Here is a 22656-nt window from a genome sequence, read left to right as displayed (position 1 = left end):
CAAACTATAATAGGTGCAAGTTCTGTGAAAATCGCAGATCAAACTCATACGTGGAAAACTGATGTCTGAATGACCCAAAAAAGGGTTCATTCTTCAGGCAGCACCACCACCATCGGAGAAATGAAGCAGACTATGCCCATACACAAATGGATTGTGTGTGTAAATCAAATCCTCCAGAGTAAGGAGGTGTGCACACGTTGCGGATTCTGCTGCAGATCCGCAGCGGAATTGGCCCTACGGATCCGCAACAGTTTCTGCTGCATTGTACAGTACCCTTTTAATCTATGCAAAATGAAAACCGCAGTGCCCATGGTGGGGAATTTTCCACGCGGATTTGCTGCGGTTTCAAATCCGCAGCATGTCACTTCTTTGTGCGGATTCCGCAGCGGTTTGGCACCTGCTCCAAGACAGGTGTCAAACCGCAGGGGAAAACCGCAGGCTAATCCGCAGGAAATCCACAGCAGAATCCGCAACGTGTGCACACACCCTAAGAGGCGCTCTCTGGCTGCTCTATATACTGGCCACCAAGAGGAAGGTCCGTATTGGGGGACATCATCCCGGCATTCCATAATACAGTGTCTCTCTCTCAATGGGTTATCTAAAATGGACATCCCTTTCAATGCAAGTAATTAAAAATAACCAAACATCAGCTTGTCTAATGAACACCGTTAACCCAATAGAGATTTTTACTGACAGGCCTCATACAAGATTCAACTAAAGGAAATGTATAGCTGTATGTAGTAAAGCATGTCAAAGTACTAAAAGGGGTTGTCCGCTACATTGACAACCCCTTCTCAGAAGCGAGCAAAATATGGTCCTCCAGTACTAACAGCCGCACAGAGCATAGTGTTCTCGGCCCCTTAGAGGGATGTCCACTACTCTGAGAACCCCTTCTGAATTCCTATTTTTCCCCCCAGTAAAATAACAGTCCCTTCCGAAGCCAGCACCATCAGCACTGGCTCTCCCAGGGATCGTGTGACATTAGGCCTCTTTCACACTTCCGTTTTTTTGGTCAGTTGCAATCCGCGAAAAATGCAAAAGACGGATCTGTTTCCGTTATGGCACAGGCGCATGACGGAGAGCACAGGCGTATGACGTCAGAGAGCACAAGGAAGGAGAGGGAGAGAGGGGGAGAGAAGGAGAGGGAGAGAATTTCTGCCGCCACAACGAGATTTAGGGTTAAATTTCTGGCAAGGAAATTCTTCCGGGCATGCTCAGTGTAAAAATGCGGATCCGTGCAGACAAAAAAAATGTTTCATTGTCCATCCACTCAAGTCAGCGGACGCCAAAATTTTTGGCGGATCCATCAAAAAACGGATCCAACGCATGACCATCCGTCAAAATCCGCCGCTAAAGCAAGTCAATGTGAAAAAATGGCGGATCCATTTTTTTTGCAAAACGGCAGATTTTGACTGATGGAAACAAACGGAAATGTGAAACAGGCCTTAGTCACGCAATTCCTATGGCTTCCTTTGAACAAATGAAAACATCCAGTGAAAGTCATAGATGAAATTGTGCTGAAGTGGAGTATGTATGTTATTAGGGATTCAGAAGGGGTTGTACTAGTAGTAGACAACCCCTTTAACCCCGTAACATCCAATGACTGAAAGTCAATCATTGGACGCCTTCTCCTGTTTGGTGCGGGCTCCGGCGATGAGCCCGCACCTTTTCCGGCACATGACAGCTGATCTGATCAGTGAACATGTGCCTGGAACAGCCATGGGTGGAATCGCAATTCACTCGCGGCTGTTAACATGTTAAATGCTGCTGTCAACTCAGACAGCAGCATTTAACATGCACGCGCAGGAAGCATGTCATTACCTCCTCCCATCGGCGCCCGTGTCACATTTTTATTATTTATATAGCACCTTGGTGCTATATTGGTGCCATGGTGCTATGCATGAGAAGGGGTTACATCAAAATACAGATCTCACTTACAGTAAACAAACTAAAAATGACAGACTGGTACAGAGGGTAGAGGACCCTTGCGGATTACATTCTAGAGGATTATGGGGAAGGAGATAGTAGGTTGGGGGTTGCAGTAGCTCCGGTGGTGTTGAGGTGGCGGCGTGGTCATTACAGGTTGTAAGCTTTTTTGAAGAGAAAGGTTTTCAGGTCCCATCTGAAGGATCCAAATGTGGTAGATAACTGGACGTGTTGGGGCACAGAATTACAGAGGATGGGGGATATTCGGGAGAAATCTTGAAGGCGACTGGGTGAGGAGTGAATAAGTGTGGATCAGAGAAGGAGGTCTTGAGAGAACCGGAGATTACGTGAGGGAAGATATTGGGAGATTAGTTTGGAGATGTACAAAGGAGAAGGGTTATGGATGGCTTTGTAGGTCCGTGTTAGTAGTTTAAACTGGATACACTGGGAAATTGAAAGCCAGTGAAGGGATTTGCAAAGAGAGGAAGCAGGAGTGTAGCGAGGAGAGATGAATTAGTCAGGGAAGCAGCGATAAGGATGGACTGGAGGGGTGCGAGAGTGTTAGCAGGTAGGCCACAGAGGAGGATGTTGCAGTAGTCGAGGCGGGAGATGATTAGGGCATGCACAAGCATTTTGTTAGTGTGAGGGTTGAGGAAAGGAACGATTCACGAAATATTTTATAGAGCTGGAGGTGACAATAGGTGGCGAGAGCTTGGATATGCGGTTTGAAGGACAGGGCAGAGTCAAGGGTTACTCCGAGGCAGCGGATTACCGAGACAGGGGAAAGTGTGATTTCATTTATTGTGATGGAGAGATCAGGTAAGGAAGATATGCGAGATGGAAGATAGATAATTAGTTCAGATTTGTCCACATTGAGCTGGAAGTTGGCGGTCATAGCAAGTGAGCATATCCGCTACATAGAGCAAGGTTGCAGCCCTGTTGTGTAGCAGAGGCGATCGGATAACTGAAGCTTCTAGTCTCCCATGGAAAAAGTAAAACATACATATATATATATATATATATATATATATATATATATATATATATACATATATACATACATATATACACACACATATACACACACACACATACACTCACTGGCCACTTTATTAGGTACACCTGTCCAACTGTGTGTTAAGACTTAATTTCTAATCAGCCAATCACATGGCGGAAACTCAGTGCATTTAGGCATGTAGACATGGTCAAGACAATCTCCTGCAGTTCAAACCGAGCATCAGTATGGGGAAGAAAGGTGATTTGAGTGCCTTTGAACGTGGCATGATTGTTGGTGCCAGAAGGGCTGGTCTGAGAATTTCAGAAACTGCTGATCTACTGGGATTTTCACGCACAACCATCTCTAGGGTTTACAGAGAATGGTCCGAAAAAGAAAAAAAATCCAGTGAGCGGCAGTTCTGTGGCCGGAAATGCCATGTTGATGCCAGAGGTCAGAGGAGAATGGGCAGACTGGTTCGAGCTGATAGAAAGGCAACAGTGACTCAAATTGCCACCCGTTACAACCAAGGTAGGCAGAAGAGCATCTCTGAACGCACAGTGCGTCGAACTTTGAGGCAGATGGGCTACAGCAGCAGAAGACCACACTGGGTACCACTCCTCTCAGCTAAGAACAGGAAACTGAGGCTACAATTTGCACAAGCTCATCGAAATTGGACAGTAGAAGATTGGAAAAACGTTGCCTGGTCTGATGAGTCTCGATTTCTGCTGCGACATTCGGATGGTAGGGTCAGAATTTGGCGTAAACAACATGAAAGCATGGATCCATCCTGCCTTGTATCAACGGTTCAGGCTGGTGGTGGTGGTGTCATGGTGTGGGGAATTTTTTCTGGGCACTCTTTGGGCCCCTTGGTACCAATTGAGCATCGTTGCAACGCCACAGCCTACCCGAGTATTGTTGCTGACCATGTCCATCCCTTTATGACCACAATGTACCCAACATCTGATGGCTACTTTCAGCAGGATAATGCGCCATGTCATAAAGCTCGAATCATCTCAGATTGGTTTCTTGAACATGACAATGAGTTTACTGTACTCAAATGGCCTCCTCAGTCACCAGATCTCAATCCAATAGAGCATCTTTGGGATGTGGTGGAACGGGAGATTCGCATCAGGGATGTGCAGCCGACAAATCTGCGCCAACTGTGTGATGCCATCATGTCAATATGGTCCAAAATCTCTGAGGAATGCTTCCAGCACCTTGTTGAATCTCTGCCACGAAGAATTGAGGCAGTTCTGAAGGCAAAAGGGGGTCCAACCCCTTACTAGCATGGTGTACCTAATAAAGTGGCCAGTGAGTGTATGTATGTGTGTGTATATATATATATATATATATATATATATATATATACACACACACACACATATACATACATACATACACACACACACACATACATACATACACACCTTGTTTTTAAAATTATAAAAATTAAAAAAAAAAAAAATAGAAGTTCAAATCACCCCCTTGCGCCACAAAGTACAAAAAAAAAAAAAAAAAAAAAAAAAAAAAGCACACATTTGGCACTGCCGCTTTCAGAATTGCCTGAGCCATCAATAAATAAAAAGAGTTAATCCAAAATCGGCAAACGGCGTAGCGAGGAAAAAAAAAAATTGAAACATCAGAATTACATTTTTTTTTGGTCGCTGCAACATTGCAATACAAAGCAATAACGGGCGATCAAAAGCTTGTATCTACACCAAAATGGTATCCCGAAAAACGGCAAATTTTTTTTTTTTTTTTTACAAACTTTGAATTTTTTTCCACCACTTAGATAAAATAAAGAACTTAGACATGTTTGGTCCTCCGTGAATCCAGTAAAAAAGCCAAACAAAAAAAACAAGTGTGGGATTGCACTTTTTTTTTTGCAATTTCACCGCACTTGGATTTTTTTCTTCCCGTTTTCTAGTACACGGCATGGTAAAACCAATGGTGTCGCTCAAATGTACAATTCATCCGGGGGAAAAAAAAAAGCCATCACATGGCCATTTTGACAAAAAAAAAAAAGTTATGGCTCTGAGAAGGGGAGCAAAAAATGAAAAAGTGAAAATGCAAAACTGAAAATACCTCTGGTCGTTAAGGGGTTAAATGGGCAGAGGAAGCCAAGCTCTGTGTCGCTGTTCGCAATGGAAGACCATTTTAGCTTTTCTTGCGTCTCTACTTTTGCCACAAGTCTAATCAGCAAGTTCACAAATACTTTTCTTCCTCTAACCACATTTCCACAGAGCATTTGGGCATAAAATTATTTCCAGACAGGCCAATTCTACAGTCCTTTACATCACACTTTGCCCTTTCCATGCTGAGCAACTCTATGGTGTCCCTTGAAGGGAACATCGTACTGTGCGAGATTCGGAGGTGAAGGTCTTTGACAGGAAGCAATTCAGGGCATTGTATACACACACAGGTCACTTTAGGGGAAATTTGAGCACTAAAATTGCTAAGGTTTGCAATAAAAGACTTTTTGCTGATTGTACACCAGTAATGGTCATATACAGTAAAAAGTTTTTTCAAGAAAGTTCTTTGTTCATACATAAAATAGCATGTGAATGATTTTGCCAAGTGCCACAAAACAGTTAACTAGAAGGGGATATGGCGCCCATCCTGGCAGCCCCGCATCACCTCAAACTCTGTGCCAACACAACACTTAATTCACCATCAGCCACAGATGTAACTCCAGCCCCCATCAAGCACATGGATTTCAATAGGGCGAGTGCAGCTGCCAAGTAAGAGGCGTGAGGAGGGGGAGGGGAGGCGAGGCTGGAAGAGAAAGGGAGGCCAGTAATTGGAAAGGAAAGGGGGAGACTTACATTGAGCTGCTGATTTGCTGGACTTGTTGTGGCGTTAATGCAAATGCAAAGCATGTTTCTTGAAATCGCTGGCTGTTATCAGAGGCTGCAGAAACACAAGGACAGGGCGTTAGAATCAGGATCTTACCAAAAAGCATAAGATTCATCTACAATTTGACTTTTTTTTTTTTTTTTTTTTAATCCTAAATGACATTCATTCCAAGAGTCAAAATAATATGGCAGAGGGTGCACAGAGGACTGCGGGGGCAGCAATTCATTACTGTAACCGCCAGGATCTCTAACAGGGGGAAATATCAGCCCTGATCCATCAAGCGCATATCTAGAAATGTCAGAGTTTTCATAATCCTTTACATGCAATCAAAACTTCAATTCGCTTTCAGGTTAAGAAGAGTCAGAAGTCTGTACAATTTCAATATGAATGTTTAGCAAGCGCACAAGAAATCAGCACTATTCTGTGCGGAAGAGAGAGAATTGGAGGAAGCCATCATTGTAGGGGAGCCAAGGTTTCTGCCAGAAAAGTCTTCACTGATGGTGGCAAGATCCAAGAGGCTTCTCGTGGCACATAGGGAGCTTGGAACAGGGGACCCCTGCTCATCTATGGTTGTCCTTTCTAGGGCTTGTCGCAATCTGTTAAAGCATTACATGAACGCCTATTCGTTTTGTGGCAAGACTTTTTTTGTAGCAGTCGGCAGCAACTTCACAGACCAGAATCAGCTATTTGCCAGGGATCTCAGGAGCTGGAGCTCGGGAAGAAAGCCCTCAAATTAATAAGGGATCTAGATGGATAGAATATTATATATATAAAAAAAAAAAAAATTATATATACACACACACTAATTATATATATATATATATATATATATATATATATATATATATATATATATATATATATATATATTTTATTTTTTTTTTCCTTTTTTTTTTTTCCATCAACCAGTACAAACATTGAAATGACCACAGGGTTTTCTATCATTCTATCCTAAGGATAGGTCACCGATATCAGAATCAGTGTGTCCAGCACCCAGCACATCCCCAAATAAGCCATTGTTTAGTGTCTGCCACCGGGGACTACAGATCAGCTTATATCATTTCCCCTGCAAATATTCGTGAAAATCCTCATGTAATACATTGTTGGGAGCATAAAATTATGGCCTGTGTGAAGCCACACTAAAGGCCCCGTTACACAAAACGATGTCCCAGTGATCCCACCAACGATCCGACATGGATGGGATTGTTAGACAGCCCCTCCAGCGATCAGGACCAGCAAGCAAGCTGGTATCTAAGGTAAACAGTGGGCTTCTAAGAGCCGCGCGGCTCCTGGATACCCGCTGTTTACCTTAGATACCAGCGTGCAGCGTCGCTGATCATTCATCTCCCGCTGCCACACGCAGCGATGCGTGCTGGCCAGCGGGAGACCAACGATCAAAATAATGGCCCAGGACGATCAAGCGCGATCAGCGATACCCGGCAGGGGGGCCGGTCGCTGATCCCCATCACACACAGCGATGTCGCTGGCGAGATCGCTGATGCGTCACAAAATCAGCGATCTTGCTGTGTGTGACGGGCCTTAAGGGCTCTATCACACGTCAGGTTTTTATTGTACACTAGCTGAAGAGCCCGGCGTTGCCTGGGCATAGTAACCAACTGTGGTTCGTTATAACAAATTATAATGATTATATTGCACATAAAAACCGTGCATCTAATCCTATCCTGTGTGATACTGACTGCCGAGCCGTGTATCTAATCCTATCCTGTGTGATACTGACTGCCGAGTCGTGTATCTAATCCTATCCTGTGTGATACTTACTGCCGAGTCGTGTATCTAATCCTATTCTGTGTGATACTGTCTGCTGAGCCGTGTATCTAATCCTATCATGTGTGATACTGACTGCTGAGCCGTGTATCTAATCCTATCCTGTGAGATACTGGGTTCCCCCTGCAGTCTGTGTCAGAGGATGGTATGTGTTGGCACGGTAATAAATTGTGTAATTTCCAGCTTTACAGAAGGACGATAACACCATAGAAATAAGAATAATAGGCCTCAGTTACCACAACTGTCTACAAAGAAATCTGTTGCTGCTAGCAACCAATCACAGCTCATTTTTCATCTTTTAAAGGAAATATATGTCACCCCTTTTTTTTTTTTGCCCTATTAGCTGCCGGCATAGACATCGGGGGCTTATCTACAGCATTCTGTAACCTGAAAGAAGAAAAACACGTTATATTATACTCACCGAGGTGGGCGGTCCGTTCCGATGGGTGTTGCGGTCCGGTCCGACGCCTCCCTTCTTCATGCGATGACGTCCTCTTCTCCCGTCCTGAAATGGCTTCGGCGCACTGCCCTGTTGAGGGCAGAGCAAAATTCTGCAGTGCGCAGGCGCCAGACCTCTCCCGACGTCTGCGCACTGCAGGACTCTGCTCTGCCCTCAGCAGGGCAGAGCAGTGCCCTTGCGCCGGAGACATTACAGGACGTGAGAAGAAGACGTCATCGCATGAAGGGAGGCGCCGGACGGGACGGCGACACCCATCGGACCGGACCGCCCACCTCCGTGAGTATAATATAACGTGTTCTTCTCTTTCAGGTTACATTGGGGGCTTATCTACAGCATTACAGAATGCTGTAGATAAGCCCCCGATGTCTATGCCGGCAGCTAATAGGGCAAAAAAAGGGTGACAGATTCCCTTTAAACAGCTCTGGGACAGCGTGGCAAGGTTGGTGTATGTGTGGTGAAATGTGGGCTGAGGGTGGTATATGTGTTGAAGCACGTGGTAGTGTGTGGCGCATTGCGTGTGTGTGTGTTCCTATCCCCGTGTGTGGTGAGTATCCCATGTCAGGGCCCCACCTTAGCAACTGTACGGTATATACTGTTTGGCCCCATCGCTCTCATTCTCTAAGTCCCCCTTGTTCACATCTGGCAGCTGTCAATTTGCCTCCAACACTTTTCCTTTCACTTTTTCCCCCATTATGTAGATAGGGGCAAAATTTGGTGAATTGGAACACACGGGGTTAAAATTTCACCTCACAACATAGCCTATGACGCTCTCGGGGTCCAGACATGTGACTGCCAAATTTTGTGGCTGTAGCTGCGACGGTGCGGATGCCAATCCCAAACATACATACACACCCACATTGAGCTATATATATTAGATATGCTAGCCATTATTATTGCAGATCATTACAATTGATGTCTTTTTGGCCGACCTATTGTCTGTAAGGGGAAAAAAAAAAAAAGTTGGCGACACGTCTGACTGATTTCAGTGATAGATCAAACTCACCAATACAAGTCAATGGACCAATAAAGGAGAGAAGAAAAAAAAAAAAAAAAAAAAAAAAAAACTCCTAGCACTCAATACTACTTGATGGGTGTGAAAAAGGATTCAAGTGACATGGACCAAAAATGAGTACACAACACTGAAGAGAGACAAAAACCCAAAACAAACCCAACCAGAAGATCAGTATGCGGCATCTATGCGCTCTGTGTATTTTGCATGGCTTTCTTCTGAGTAATAAGGTTTCCACCCAGATACCAAAATTATGACTGGGTTAATTCTTGTGTACGAGTAGGTACAAATTATTTTGTGAGCCATACTAGAAACAACGGTTTCTCATCTATTTATTTAAATAACGGGCATTTTCATATCCAAAACAACCAAACCAAGCAGAAATTAAGAGGTAAAGCATGGTGGACACAAGACCGGTTGTCGAATCCAAAACAATGCAAACACTGAATAGACAAAGCAGCCAAACACAATTATTCACCTGAGTTAGGGCAAGTTCACACTAGGGGTTTTTTCAGCGTGCTTTCCTAGATTTTGATTTTTCACTGCGTTTTTGATGCGTGTTTTGGCATGCTGAATTTGCATCTTGTGCAAGCTGATAAAATTTAGTGTTGAAAAAAAAAAAAAAAAAAAAAAAGTTAGTCCACAGAATCGGGTTTTGGCACAAAATGCAGCAAAACATGTTACTTGCTGTTTTGGCGCGTTTTTCACCACCTATTCAAGTCAATGGGTGAAAAAACGGCTGAGCGAGGAGACATACTCTATTGTCAAAAAAAAAAAAAAAAACAACATGCAGAGCACAAAAATTTTATGACAAAAAAATAAAATAAAAACTGTATGAGATTTCTGAAATCTCAGGCTTTGCTGGTCCTGTAAAACGCAACTCAAAATTCGAAATTTTAAAAATGCCAAAGTTTGAACTTAGCCTTAAAGGGGGTAGCTGCCGTAAGACAAAAACGCATTTCCTACCCCTGATGTAGAAACTAGGCAGCTGATAGTGAAGAAGAGGTTAGCTACGTTGAAGATCATTAAGGAAGGTGAAGAGTTCTTGGACAGAGCAGAATTATCTCTTCATGTTACAGAAAGAGAAGAAATTCGAAGTGCACCTGAAGAAACAGAGGAATGGAGACATGTGACCCAGAGAAGCAGGAGGATCAGGAGGCAGTCAGCACCCATACTGCTCAGAAACCAGTACCAGGCTCTCACGCAGGAAAACGATGAAGAAATACATCAGGATAAGACTTTGCCAACAAACAGCAACCTTGTACGCCTTCAGAGTCCTCCTGGATGGAGAAAGAAAAATGTTGTGAAGAAGAAACGGAGAGTGGTGGTCATGGGGGATTCCCTGTTGAGAGGAACAGAGGCCGCTATCTGCAGACCGGATATAACTTCAAGAGAAATGTGCTGTCTTCCAGGTGCAAAAATTAAAGATGTGTCTGACAGGATATCAGGACTCTTCAGACCTACAGATGACTACCCATTCCTGCTACTACATGTGGGGACAAATGACACCGCAAGAAACGACCTGGAAACCATCTGCAGAGACTTTGAAGACTTAGGCAAGAAAGTGAAAGAACTGGGAGCGCAGGTGGTCTTCTCTTCCATCCTCCCAGTGGATGGCCATGGAACAAGGAGGTGGAATAAGATTCTGCAGGTGAACAGCTGGCTACGTCGATGGTGCCGTCAGCAACGATTTGGATTTCTGGATCACGGAGTGAACTACTTATACGATGGACTACTTGCTAGAGATGGGGTGCACCTTACGAAGACTGGAAAGCATGTATTTGCTACACTTGTAAGGAGAGCTTTAAACTAGAACAACATGGGAAGGGAAGCAAAAGACCAGAAAAAGCCATACACCTGACAAATGCTATTGAGAACTCTGCTATTAGAAGTGGAAAGGAAGAACAAAGACGAAAGAATCTAATTAATAAAAATATTGGAGAAAGAGAAACCAATCACAAACTAAAATGTTTCTATACTAATGCACAAAGCATGGGCAACAAACAAGGAGAATTGGAACTACTAACACAGGAAAAGAAATATGATGTCATTGGAATCACTGAAACTTGGTGGGACAATACACATGATTGGAATACAAGACTAGAAGGATACAACTTATTTGCAAGAAACAGACTTGATAAACGAGGAGGGGGTGTCGCATTGTATGTTAGAAACAGGTATATCTGCACAGAGATTGAAGCTTCAGAGACTGGGAGTTCTGTGGAAACTGTTTGGGTAAGAATACAAGGACAGAACAATAGAAAGGACACCATTGTAGGCATTTACTACAGGCCGCCTGTGCAAGCTGAAGATATGGATGAACTCTTTATGCATCAAATGGCCAAGTTCTCCAAAAAATATGACATAGTTGTCATGGGAGATTTCAACTATCCAGACATTTGTTGGGAATCTCTCTCAGGCAAAACTAACAGGTCAAGGAAATTCTTATCCTCTCTTGCTGACAACTTTATCTTCCAAAAGGTAAGGGAGAAAACAAGGGGAACTGCTACCTTGGATCTAATCCTTATAAACAGGGAGGAAATGGTTGAGGAGGTAAAAGTGGCTGGGACCCTAGGAGGTAGCGACCATGCTATTTTAGAATTTTGGATAACTAGAGGCGGAAGACCTGTGAAGACTCAGACGTCAAGGTTAGATTTCAGAAAGGCAGATTTTAAGGGATTCAGAAAGAGAATTGGAGGGATCCAATGGTTGGATATCATTAAAGACAAAAATGTCCAGGAAGGATGGGAAATCTTGAAAAATGAAATTCTCAAAGCACAGTTAACAATTCCGAAAAGAGGGAAGAATAGGAAGCATTTAAGGAATCCAGGATGGATGAACACAGAACTTAAGCACATGCTAAAAAGGAAGAAAAAAATGTTTATAAAATGGAAAGAGGGAGGCATATCTAAAGAAGAATATAATGCTGTCTGCAGAACCTGCAGGGCACAAATCAGATTAGCTAAAGCTGAAAATGAATTGAGGCTTGCAAGAGATGTCAAAAGCAATAATAAAGGATTTTGGGGATATGTCAAAAGTAAAAGAAAAGTCAAAGATGCTATAGGATTTTTACAGGATGAAAATAATGAAATGGTAAGACAGGATGTTGAGAAGGCTGAACTTTTAAATTCCTATTTTGCATCTGTTTTCTCTCAGAAAGGAAATGTAACATCAACTGTTATTCACTGTCCTATTAAGGGAATAGAAGAATCCAGGATATCTATAAACAGAAAGATAGTGAGGAAACACTTAGCTAACCTAAATGTATTCAAGTCTCCAGGTCCAGATGAATTACACCCCAGAGTACTGAAGGAGATAGCAGAAGAAATTTTTGAACCCCTCTCCATAATCTTTGAAAATTCTTGGAGAACAGGAGAAGTGCCAGAAGACTGGAGAAGAGCAAATGTTGTTCCTATCTTCAAAAAGGGGAAGAAGGTGGACCCAGGCAACTATAGGCCGGTGAGTCTGACTTCTATACCAGGAAAGATCTTTGAACAAATTATTAAACAACATGTATGTCAATACCTGGATAAGAATGAAGTGATTAAACAGAGTCAGCATGGGTTTGTAACTAATAAGTCATGTCAGACTAACTTAATTTCCTTCTATGATGGTATCACTGATTGGGTGGATCAAGGAAATGCTGTAGATATAGTATATCTTGACTTCAGCAAAGCATTTGACAAAGTCTCTCATACAATCCTTATTGAAAAAATGACTAAGTATGGAATGGACAAGGCAACTGTTAGGTGGATTCATAACTGGCTTAGTGATCGGACCCAAAGAGTGGTCGTAAATGGCTGCACATCCAGTTGGAAGAATGTCTCAAGTGGGGTACCACAGGGCTCTGTCCTGGGCCCTGTATTGTTCAACATCTTTATCAACAATTTAGATGAAGGAATTGAGGGTAAACTGATTAAATTTGCTGATGACACAAAGCTAGGAGGGATAGCTAATACTAGAGAAGAGAGAGAGAGGATTCAAAAAGATTTAAATAAACTGGAGAAGTGGGCAGCAACTAACAGAATGGTTTTTAACAGGGAGAAATGCAAAGTACTACATCTGGGCAATAAAAATGAAAAAAGCAGATATAGAATGGGAGGAATAGGGCTAAGTGACAGCACATGTGAAAAAGACTTGGGTATACTAATAGATCACAGACTGAATGAGTCAACAGTGTGATGCAGCAGCAAAAAAGGCAAATGCAATTCTAGGATGTATTAACAGAAGCATACAGTCTAGATCACGTGAAGTCATTATTTCCCTCTACTCCTCTTTGGTCAGACCTCATCTGGAATATTGTGTCCAGTTTTGGGCACCACATTTTAAAAAAGACATCAACAAACTGGAGCAAGTTCAGAAAAGAGCGACCAGAATGGTGACCGGTCTGCAAACCCTGTCTTATGAGGAAAGGTTGCAGGATTTGGGAATGTTTAGTTTGCAAAAGAGAAGACTGAGAGGAGACTTAATAGCTGTCTACAAATATCTAAAGGGCTGTCACATTGTAGAAGGATCAACTTTATTCTCATTTGCACATGGAAAGACTAGAAGCAACGGGATGAAACTGAATGGGAGGAGACACAGATTAGATATTAGAAAAAACTTTTTGACAGTTAGAGTGATCAATGAGTGGAACAGGCTGCCACGAGAAGTGGTGAGTTCTCCTTCAATGGAAGTCTTCAAACAGAGGCTGGACAGACATCTGACTGGGATGATTTAGCGAATCCTGCTTTGAGCAGGGGGTTGGACCAGATGGCCCAGGAGGTCCCTTCCAACTCTACGATTCTATGATTCTAGTTGTGGGTAAGCAAAGTCAAACATTCGGAGAAGAGTACAAACAACACTATACGTAGCTTTATGTAAATCCAATACTGCTGCACTATGGAGCCACTAAAACTAGTCCCATTTTACAACCACCTTAATGAAGGGTCCACAACAATAAAAAAAACTATCAAATTCATCAGAAGGCACAGGAGCGTTTGGCTCATCTTTCAGCTGCCGTGCACCAGTGTAGGAAACGAAAATTGAGTGAAGGTCTGCAGTACAGTTCGGTTTCCTTGTAGGCCACTTTTGTGATGTATTATGATGAATTTATCGGCCTCGCTCACGCTCTGAAAAACTCCACTTTTCTAAAAAGTAGGGCAGCTTTTGCCAATGCTGACAAAACACAAAAGTTGCAAGTTTTTTCCACAACAAACTGAACAAAAAATTTGGCAACAGGTGACGAGCATTCCAGGGATTCCTACACTGAGGTGCACAGGGTTTTGCTATGTAATGTTAGAGCAGAACAATGTTGGGGTAGAGATCATCACTGCAGGACTAGATGTCACATGCAGACCAGTGCAGCTAATCTGTATAACCCCGCCCCCACCACTGATTTGCAGCTTGCCGAGAATGCACTGGACACAGGAAGCTGCCAATCAGGGGTGTGGGTGGGGCTATACACCACCCAGCATTCAGAGCACTGCTACATCTTCAGAAAAACAGGGATTCTATTAAAAACTACACAAAGCAGTCCACTAAGTGATACATCACTGGAATCGGGCTCTCTGCCCCTACATCTCAGATTACATATCAAAAACCCTACTGACAATTGTAAAGGGGTTGTCCAGTCCAAATCAGTCTGTGTGACTGAAGATTTATTTCCCCAGTATGTGAAATGTGCGCTGCAGGGTTCGGCCGGTTTCTGGCCCGGGACAGGAGGGAGGATGCAAGAGTTGAACATGCTCTGGCTGGGGAGTATATATTTTTAAATTGACAGTACAATATGGCTACTCGTTACCAATAGTGAGAATGAATCATTACCCCTTTCCAATCATCCCAGAAGGCTACGTTACCGCAAGGAAATTGGAACAAAAATACTCCCCCCCAAATATAATGAATTAAATTTGCATAAATATCCTATCGGCAGTTATGCAAAGTTGCTCCCTTTTAGAAAAAATCCTGTGCAAACCTCAAGTATTAAAACAATTAACAAACATGGCTTAGAAACAAAATTTGCTACTCTGGACATGCATCTAGAGGGTCCTAATTATCATAGAGCCCCCCCCCCCCCATGGGGCACTTTACCCTCCACTAGAAACAACCTGCTAAAAAGTGTAGTACCCAAGATCCCTACACAAAGGCTTCTTGCTAATGTTTCTTAGTGTGCACTCCCAGGTATTAGGAAATCTGAGCCTCAGGCATCCAGATCCACAGAGAATCTGAAGATGGGCCCTAGCCAAGAATTTTTAATTTCCATGGTGATCGACCAAATGCCATTAGCACAGTCTTGGCTTTCTGTCCTTGTAGAATTGTGCACTGCCGGAGAATTTTCCATATTATATGTTACATTTAATCTTTCCTCTGTATATTACAAACTGGCGTAGGGCAAGAGAGGAACTTACCACTTGATTGGCCCATTAGCACGTCCTCATGGCCTTCTGTTGTCTTTAGGTGCAACTACAATAACGTTTTAATACGAATACATGTTTATTAGCATCCAAAGTGGAAGAGATTGGGAAAGAACAGGAGCTGATCTGTAGCTCTCGATGTCGATCGCTACACATTGAGCCGAACCACAGTTCTGTTTCCGTTTAATATTTAGATTTGCCTACTGTCATAATTTAATTTTGAGATGGCCTATCCAAAAGGACTGGTCAATGTTATATGCCAGGACAGTTGCCACATCAGCTTATAACAACCACGTGGATATAGTTTTAACAAAAATATGCCAGATGTGCCACTTGTCAATTTTCCATATGGATTTTTATTGCAGATGCATCCCACCAATCCATAACTTAAAAAAAAAAAAAAAAAAAAAGTGAAGAAACAGCCGGCAGACTTGTAGACAAGATATTACACAACCCAAAGTAGAATTTGTCATTGTAAAGAGAATGATCAGAAAATGCATCATACAGTAGCATGTAAAAGTTTGGGCACCCCTGGTCACAGTTACGGTTACTGTAATCAGTTAAGCAAGTTGAAGATGAAATGAACTCTAAAAAGGTCTAAAGTTAAAAATGACACATTTCCTTTGTATTTTAGTCAAAAATATAATATACTCGAGTATAAGCAGAGATTTTTCCATTTTCTTGGGGCTGAAAGTCCCCCTCTTGGCTTATACTCGAGTCATACACGGGGGGGGGGGGGGGGGTCGGCAGGGGAGCGCAGGTGTCGGATCATACTCGCCCCCTCCTGGCACGGTCTCTGCAGCCCCCCCTGCTTCTTCCATGGTCTCGGCACCCCTGCTCTTCCTGCGTTCACGTGGTACCGCTCATTAAAGTCATGAATATGCACATTCATGACTAATGAGCGGTACCACATGACCGCTGGAACCTGGAAGAGCTGCCACCAACACCATGGAACAAGCAGGGGCTGCAGAGACCATGCCAGGAGGGGGGGGTGAGTATGACGGGGGAGGACGGGGAGCAGTGCAATATTCACCTGTCCCCGTTCCACCGCCGCTCTGTCCTCCACCTGACGTTCAGGTCACAGGGCGCGATGACGTAGTCCAGGGTTCCCCAACTCCAGTCCTCAAGGCCCACCAACAGATCATGTTTTCAGGATTTACTTTGTATTGCACAGGTGAAGCAATTATCACCTGAGCAATACTAAGGAAATCCTGAAAACATGATCTGTTGATGGGCCTTGAGGACTGGAGCTGGGGAACCCTGACGTAGTTAGTGCGCGTCCTCTGCTGAATGTCACTGCAGAGACCTGGGAGACAGAGCGACGTGCAGCGATGGAGCGGTAAATATCGCCAGTGCCGGGGGCCTGTGCCAGCGGCGACACCGGCACCTGGCCCACATATTAACCCTTGTGCAGCATTTTATGGGGGGTATTTATCTATGGAGCATCTTTTTGACCACCATTAAAGGGAATCTGTCACCCTTTTATTGGACTATGAGCTGCCAGCATCGACATCAGGGGCTTATCTACAGCATTCTGGCTTATACTCGGGCCGGCTTATACGCGAGTATATACGGTATGTGCCATATTTTACATTTAAAAAAAAAATAAAAAATACAAAAAGGAAGATGGCAGATACAAAAAAAAAAAAATATATATATAGTTTGGGCACCCTGCATGGTCAGTACCTAGTAATACAGCTTGTAAACACTTTCTGTAGCCAGAGAAGTCTTAATTCTTGGCAACAAAAACCCCATAAGTATAAGGTGACATGGAGACAGGGAAGAAAAACCTGCTCCAACACCATATGCACAAGCGCAAAACCTAATATAAATACCAGGAGAAACAGAGCATGCAGTCAGTTTTAGGTATAAAAATATCCAAATTTTATTAAATACCAATAATACAAAAATATATATATCGTAACAAAAGAGTGCTGATAAATGTGGACAATATGTCCCATGGGACAACCCATCAACCTACCCTAGATGGAAACAAACCGGTAAGAATACCACTAAGGGAAGTATGACATGTGGTGTCTCATGTCATAATGCCCTATTGACATCCACAGGTCAAATCACTACAAATCAGTGGCCAAACAAATGCAGGTGCAAGATGCATTAAGCCTGTTTCACACTTCCGTTTTTTCAAATCCGTCAAAATCCGTTGGTTTCCGTAAAAAAACGGATCCGCCATTTTTTTGCAGGATCCGTTTTTTTTGTCCCATAGACTTACATTAGTGGTTACCGCGGATCCGTCAAAAAAATGGAAACGGATCCGTTTGGCGGACACAAAAACGGAAGTGTGAAACAGGCCTTAGGGGCATAGCGTGAGTACTCCATTTGAATAAATACCCCCAAAACGGCAAAAATATCCATAGGGTAGCTCAGCAGGGAGGGGAGGAAGAGGAGAGCCCAGCAGTGAGGCCCTCGACGCGCATTTCGCGCCGTCCCCCGCCGCTTTATCAAGGAGTCTTAATTCTTGTTTGAGGGATTTTCATCTATTCTTCCTTGGAAAAGTCTTCCAGTTCTGTGACATTCCTGGATCGTCTTGCATCCTCTGCTATTTTGAGGTCTAGCCACAGATTTTCTATGATGTTCAGATAAGTGGACTGTGAGGGCCATTGTAAAACCTTCAGCTTTCATCTTTTGAGGTAGTCTATTGTGGATATTGATGTGCTTAGGATCATTATCCATTTGTAGAAGTCATCCTGGTCAACTTCAGTTTTTTCTTTTTTGCTTTGTTTTTTTAGGGTCTTGATCAATTTTGAAGTGACTTTGGGGGTCCTATATATTGGAAATCCCCAAAAGTGATAACATTTAAAAACCTCACCCCTCAACTTATTCAAAATGGCTTTCAGGTAGTTCATTAACCCTTCAGGTGCTTTTCAGGAATTAACGCAACATGGCATGACAGGAAAGAAAAATGTCATGTTTACCACCTAAATTTTGATAACTTTTCAACATGCCGCTATAGCTAGCAGACTTTAAAGGCCATTATTTGTCTGACTGCCATGGCAAAAATCAGGACCACACGATCAAGATCTTAGTATGCCAATGGGATTAAAGGGAGAGACCCCACACTGTTAACCATCCAGATGCCAAAGTCACTATTGACGGCATCATTTACGGAGTTAAAGGACCATAGTTGGTGCCAACGCTGATTGTGGCTGATGACGCAAGTGGTCAGCTATAGTGTACATCTGACAGCTACAGGATTGTCACCCGTTGGGTGATGCTAGTCTTTTATATCACAGGTCAGCAAAAAGACGCATTGGTGGTCACTAAGGGGTTAATGGCTCGCAATATTTTCCTGAAATGCTGGGCCCTTTTTTCCCCCCACACACCTTTGATCATTGTGACCAAACAGTTCTATTTTAACCTCATCGGTAGACAAGACAGTTTTCCAAAATGCATCAGGCTTGTTTAGATGTTCTTTTGCATACTTCTGCCTCTGAAATTTATGGGGATGAGGTAGGAGCGGTTTTCTGCTGATGACTCTTCCATGAATGCCATATTTAACCCCTTTGTGACAGGGCCAATTTTTTAAATTCTGACCAATGTCACGTTATGTGGTGATAACTCTGGAACGCTTCAACAAATCCCATTGATTTTGAGATTGTTTTTTCGTGGCACATTATAATTTATGATAATGGTAAATTTAGGTTGATATGTTTTGTGTTTATTTATAAAAAAAAAATCTGAAACTTTACAAAAATGTTAAAAAAAAAAAATGCAATTTTCAAACTTTGAATGATTATCCCTTTAATCCAGATAGTCATACCACACAAAAACATTAATAAACAACATTTCCCACATGTCTGCTTTACATCAGCTCCATTTTTAAAACACTAATTTTAGTGTTTAGGGAAGAAGCCGGCAGAGCTGGACTAGTCTCCTCTCTCCCTAGAGTCCCTGGCCAGCTTGTCAAACTAGATCTTAGCAGACATGGAGGGTTTCAAAGACAAACATTTGGCAGCAATCATGCAACCAGACTCATGATACCCGGGATTTGGGCAGCATGAATTGAGTGACCGGTTCCCTTTAAAAAGAGATTTTTTGGTATGGAAGCCACACCTAAAATGTTACCACAAACCTGCAATCTAAAAATGCACTACTAATTCTGTTCTTGGGTAGACAAGCATCACCTGCACACCCTTCAGTTCTGTCATAAAGTAACTGGTCTCCCTACCAAAAGGCCCATCATTGAATTCATCAAACCTTATGCAAATAAAGTGGGGGCACTCATTTCAGCCAATTAGGATGCAGATGTTGAAAACATTTCTAGGAAAAACGTTACCCAGAATCTAATTGGTTGCTACTTTATCACAGGTAATCGGCCCCAATCTCTCTTGAACGGTACATGTTTATTAAGGAGGAGTATGACACTTCTAGGAAAGAACTACCTCCTTTCTTTATAAAACCACCCATACAAGAGAGTAAAGCAACCTTCTCATGACTGGGGGCATATAAATTCATCACTGTATTTTTCCAGATGGCAAAGCACATACGGCTGTCCCATTAATTCAACGCACCTGCTTACCAGTACTTCTTGGATGGGCATGACTGTGCACACAACGCACAGTGCAGGGTATGAAGAGGGCAGGCTGATGGATCGGCCGAGAGGGTGGGGTTGGCTTAGCTATTACAAGGAGCAGTCACTCAGTCCCCATCACACACAGCACAGATAGACACGTGCTCTCATATAGAACCCAAGCCTGATGCGGAGCAGCCAGGAACCTGGACATTGGGAATTACATAGGTTGAAAGAAAAAAAAAAAAAAAGTCCTAGGACCATCAAAGTTCAAAGTTACTCCACCAATTATACACTGATACTAAGTTATCTATATCCCAGTTGTTCTACTATGGCATATTACACAGGAACCGCTACATATTAGACACACGCCCAATTTCCCAACCATTCTAACCACTTTCCTGACTTTGACATCTAAAAGATAGCTCATCGAGCTTGTTGTGAAGGACAGTATCATTATTTGCACAACCAGCTTGTAAATGGAGAAATGGCCCGCAAACTTGGTGTTTCTCTGGAAAGAGAAAGTATTAGAAAATCAGTGATTGAAGAAGCCCTTAACCAAAAGGAAGATCTTAAAAAGACTCAAGAGACGCTTTGTGTTTCTTAAAATGGATGCCTGCACACGTCACAGAAGTGAACTATTTTGCTATCAACGTTCGTTCGTTGTTACTAAGACGCTGGCCGTAAGAGATACTAAAGCTCATCACAGCAGCCAGTTTCTCCAGGCCTTAGTGGAAAAAGTTCTGCAAGATTATGAACTCAAAAGCAGAACAGGTTCTTGCTATTGTAACTGAATGCTTCAAAACATGACAAGTACAATTAAACTGATGAATGAGAATAATGAAGGTGAACAGCAGCTAGAAGAACATTTCACATTCAGTATGTTGGAGATGAAGGCCACAGTCCTGTTCCCATAATGGAGGAACAAACAGTGATTACTACAGAAGAACAGCAAAATGATTCTTTACTATTAGATCTTGTTGAAGCTGCTTCACACCTCCTTCCTATTCATCACATGCGCTGTGCACACGCTGCAGCTGGCAATAAGATATTCTGCAAGAGGGACATGCTGGAACGCTGATTAGCAAAGTGTGGAAATTGGCTATTGCTGCCAGAACCCCTAAGGCTGTGTGCCCACGTAGCGTTTAAGCGTTTCTGCAGCGCTTTTTGACAAGCGATTCTGCTGCGGAAACGCTTAAGAAAAGCATCCAATTGATTTTTAATGAAAAACTCACATGTTGTGCCAATGATGCGTTTTTAACCGCTGCGGAAACGCTTAGCGATTAAAAACGCAGCATGTTCATTAATTTTGCGGAATCGCATGCGATTCCGCATACCATCAATTATATGGGCAAAACCGCTTAGGAAAACGCATGCAAAAACACTTGACAAACGCTTACAAAAGCATGTAAAAAAACGCATGCGGTTTCCTGGGAACAGGGTGTGCGATTCTGCTCAGGTTTATTCTGCTTCAGAATCGCTATGTGGGCACATAGCCTATAATTGATTCCATCTTGAACAGACGTGCTGGAAAAGGGGCATTTGTGGTTCAAGCCACTCGGTGGGGCAGCACCAATTTAACGATTGAGCTGAAACCTTTCCTTGCAAGCAGGGCTGTGGAGTCTGAGCTCATTTTGGTGGAGTCTAAGTCGGTATAAAATGGTCCGACTCCTAAAATATATAATAAATTGGGTACAGTAGTTCAATGCAGAATGTGCTGAATATTTTTTCATAGGAATTTGGGAAAGTTATGAAATGTCCTAAATGACTGTTCTATTCCTGATCTAAGGCTACATTCACACACAGCGTTTTTGCTGCGTTTTTTGAGGATAAGTTTTTCAGCTGCAAAAGCAGATCAGCTTTTTAAAAAACCGCATCACCTGAAAGGTTTTTGAGCTCAGATATTGTTTTCAACAGCAAAAGCAGATTAGAAATCTGCTCTATCCATTTATCCATATCTGTCTAGCCATATTTTATCTGTACCAAAAAGAATGAAAGCCGGGTAGCACACAGACTAATACTTTTTTTTTTTTTTTAGCACCAGTCAGGTACACCTCATAACTGCCCAAAAGGACGCCCAGGACAGGCATTGCTCGTCTTCAGTAACACATCAACATCAATTGATAGTTGGAATAAATAGACTGCATTCACCACATCTTCTCATGGTGCAGGCTTTATTTTCAAGTGTAGGGGTGTGCAGTATGAGGTTCTGCGGAACAGTACGAGTTTCTGCCCCCCCTAGGTCTGATCCTGGCTACGCCCATGGTGGAATGTAGCCTGAGGATCTAGGGTTTGTCTTAGCTGAGATAAGTCAGTGTATACAGAATAATTATATATCTCTCTCTCTCTCTCTCTCTCTCACACACACACACACAGTATAGACCAAAAGTTTGGAAACACCTCATTCAAAGAGTTTTCTTTATTTTCATGACTATGAATATTGGAGGTTCACTTTGAAGGCATCAAAACTATGAATTAACACATGCGGAATTATATAATTAACAAAAAAAGTGTAAAACAACTGAAAATGTGTTTTACATTCTAGGTTCTTCAAAGTAGCCACCTTTTGCTTTGATTACTGCTTTGCACACTCTTGGCATTCTCTTGATGAGCTTCAAGAGGTAGTCACCGGAAATGGTCTTCACTTCACAGGTGTGCCCTGTCAGGTTTAGTAAGTGGGATTTCTTGCCTTATAAATGG

At 42.7% G+C, this 22656-nt stretch overlaps 1 protein-coding gene across 4 annotated transcripts in view; it reads right to left on the bottom strand.

Annotated features, from left to right (window-relative positions):
- PIAS1 (protein inhibitor of activated STAT 1) overlaps positions 1-22656 on the bottom strand; it is a 92365-nt gene that overhangs the window by 23641 nt on the left and 46068 nt on the right. For all 4 annotated transcript variants that reach the window (XM_073568939.1, XM_073568941.1, XM_073568938.1 and 1 more), the window contains one exon: positions 5749-5833. In XM_073568939.1, the coding sequence (XP_073425040.1) occupies positions 5749-5833 (85 nt within the window). The remainder of the gene's footprint in view (positions 1-5748; positions 5834-22656) is intronic.

The sequence above is a fragment of the Dendrobates tinctorius genome, unplaced genomic scaffold, assembly GCF_039654945.1.
Source record: "Dendrobates tinctorius isolate UK_male_01 unplaced genomic scaffold, ASM3965494v1 ptg000022l, whole genome shotgun sequence".
In the NCBI taxonomy this organism is placed as follows: Eukaryota; Metazoa; Chordata; class Amphibia; order Anura; family Dendrobatidae; genus Dendrobates; species Dendrobates tinctorius.
This window is presented reverse-complemented; position numbering and strand designations above follow the sequence as displayed.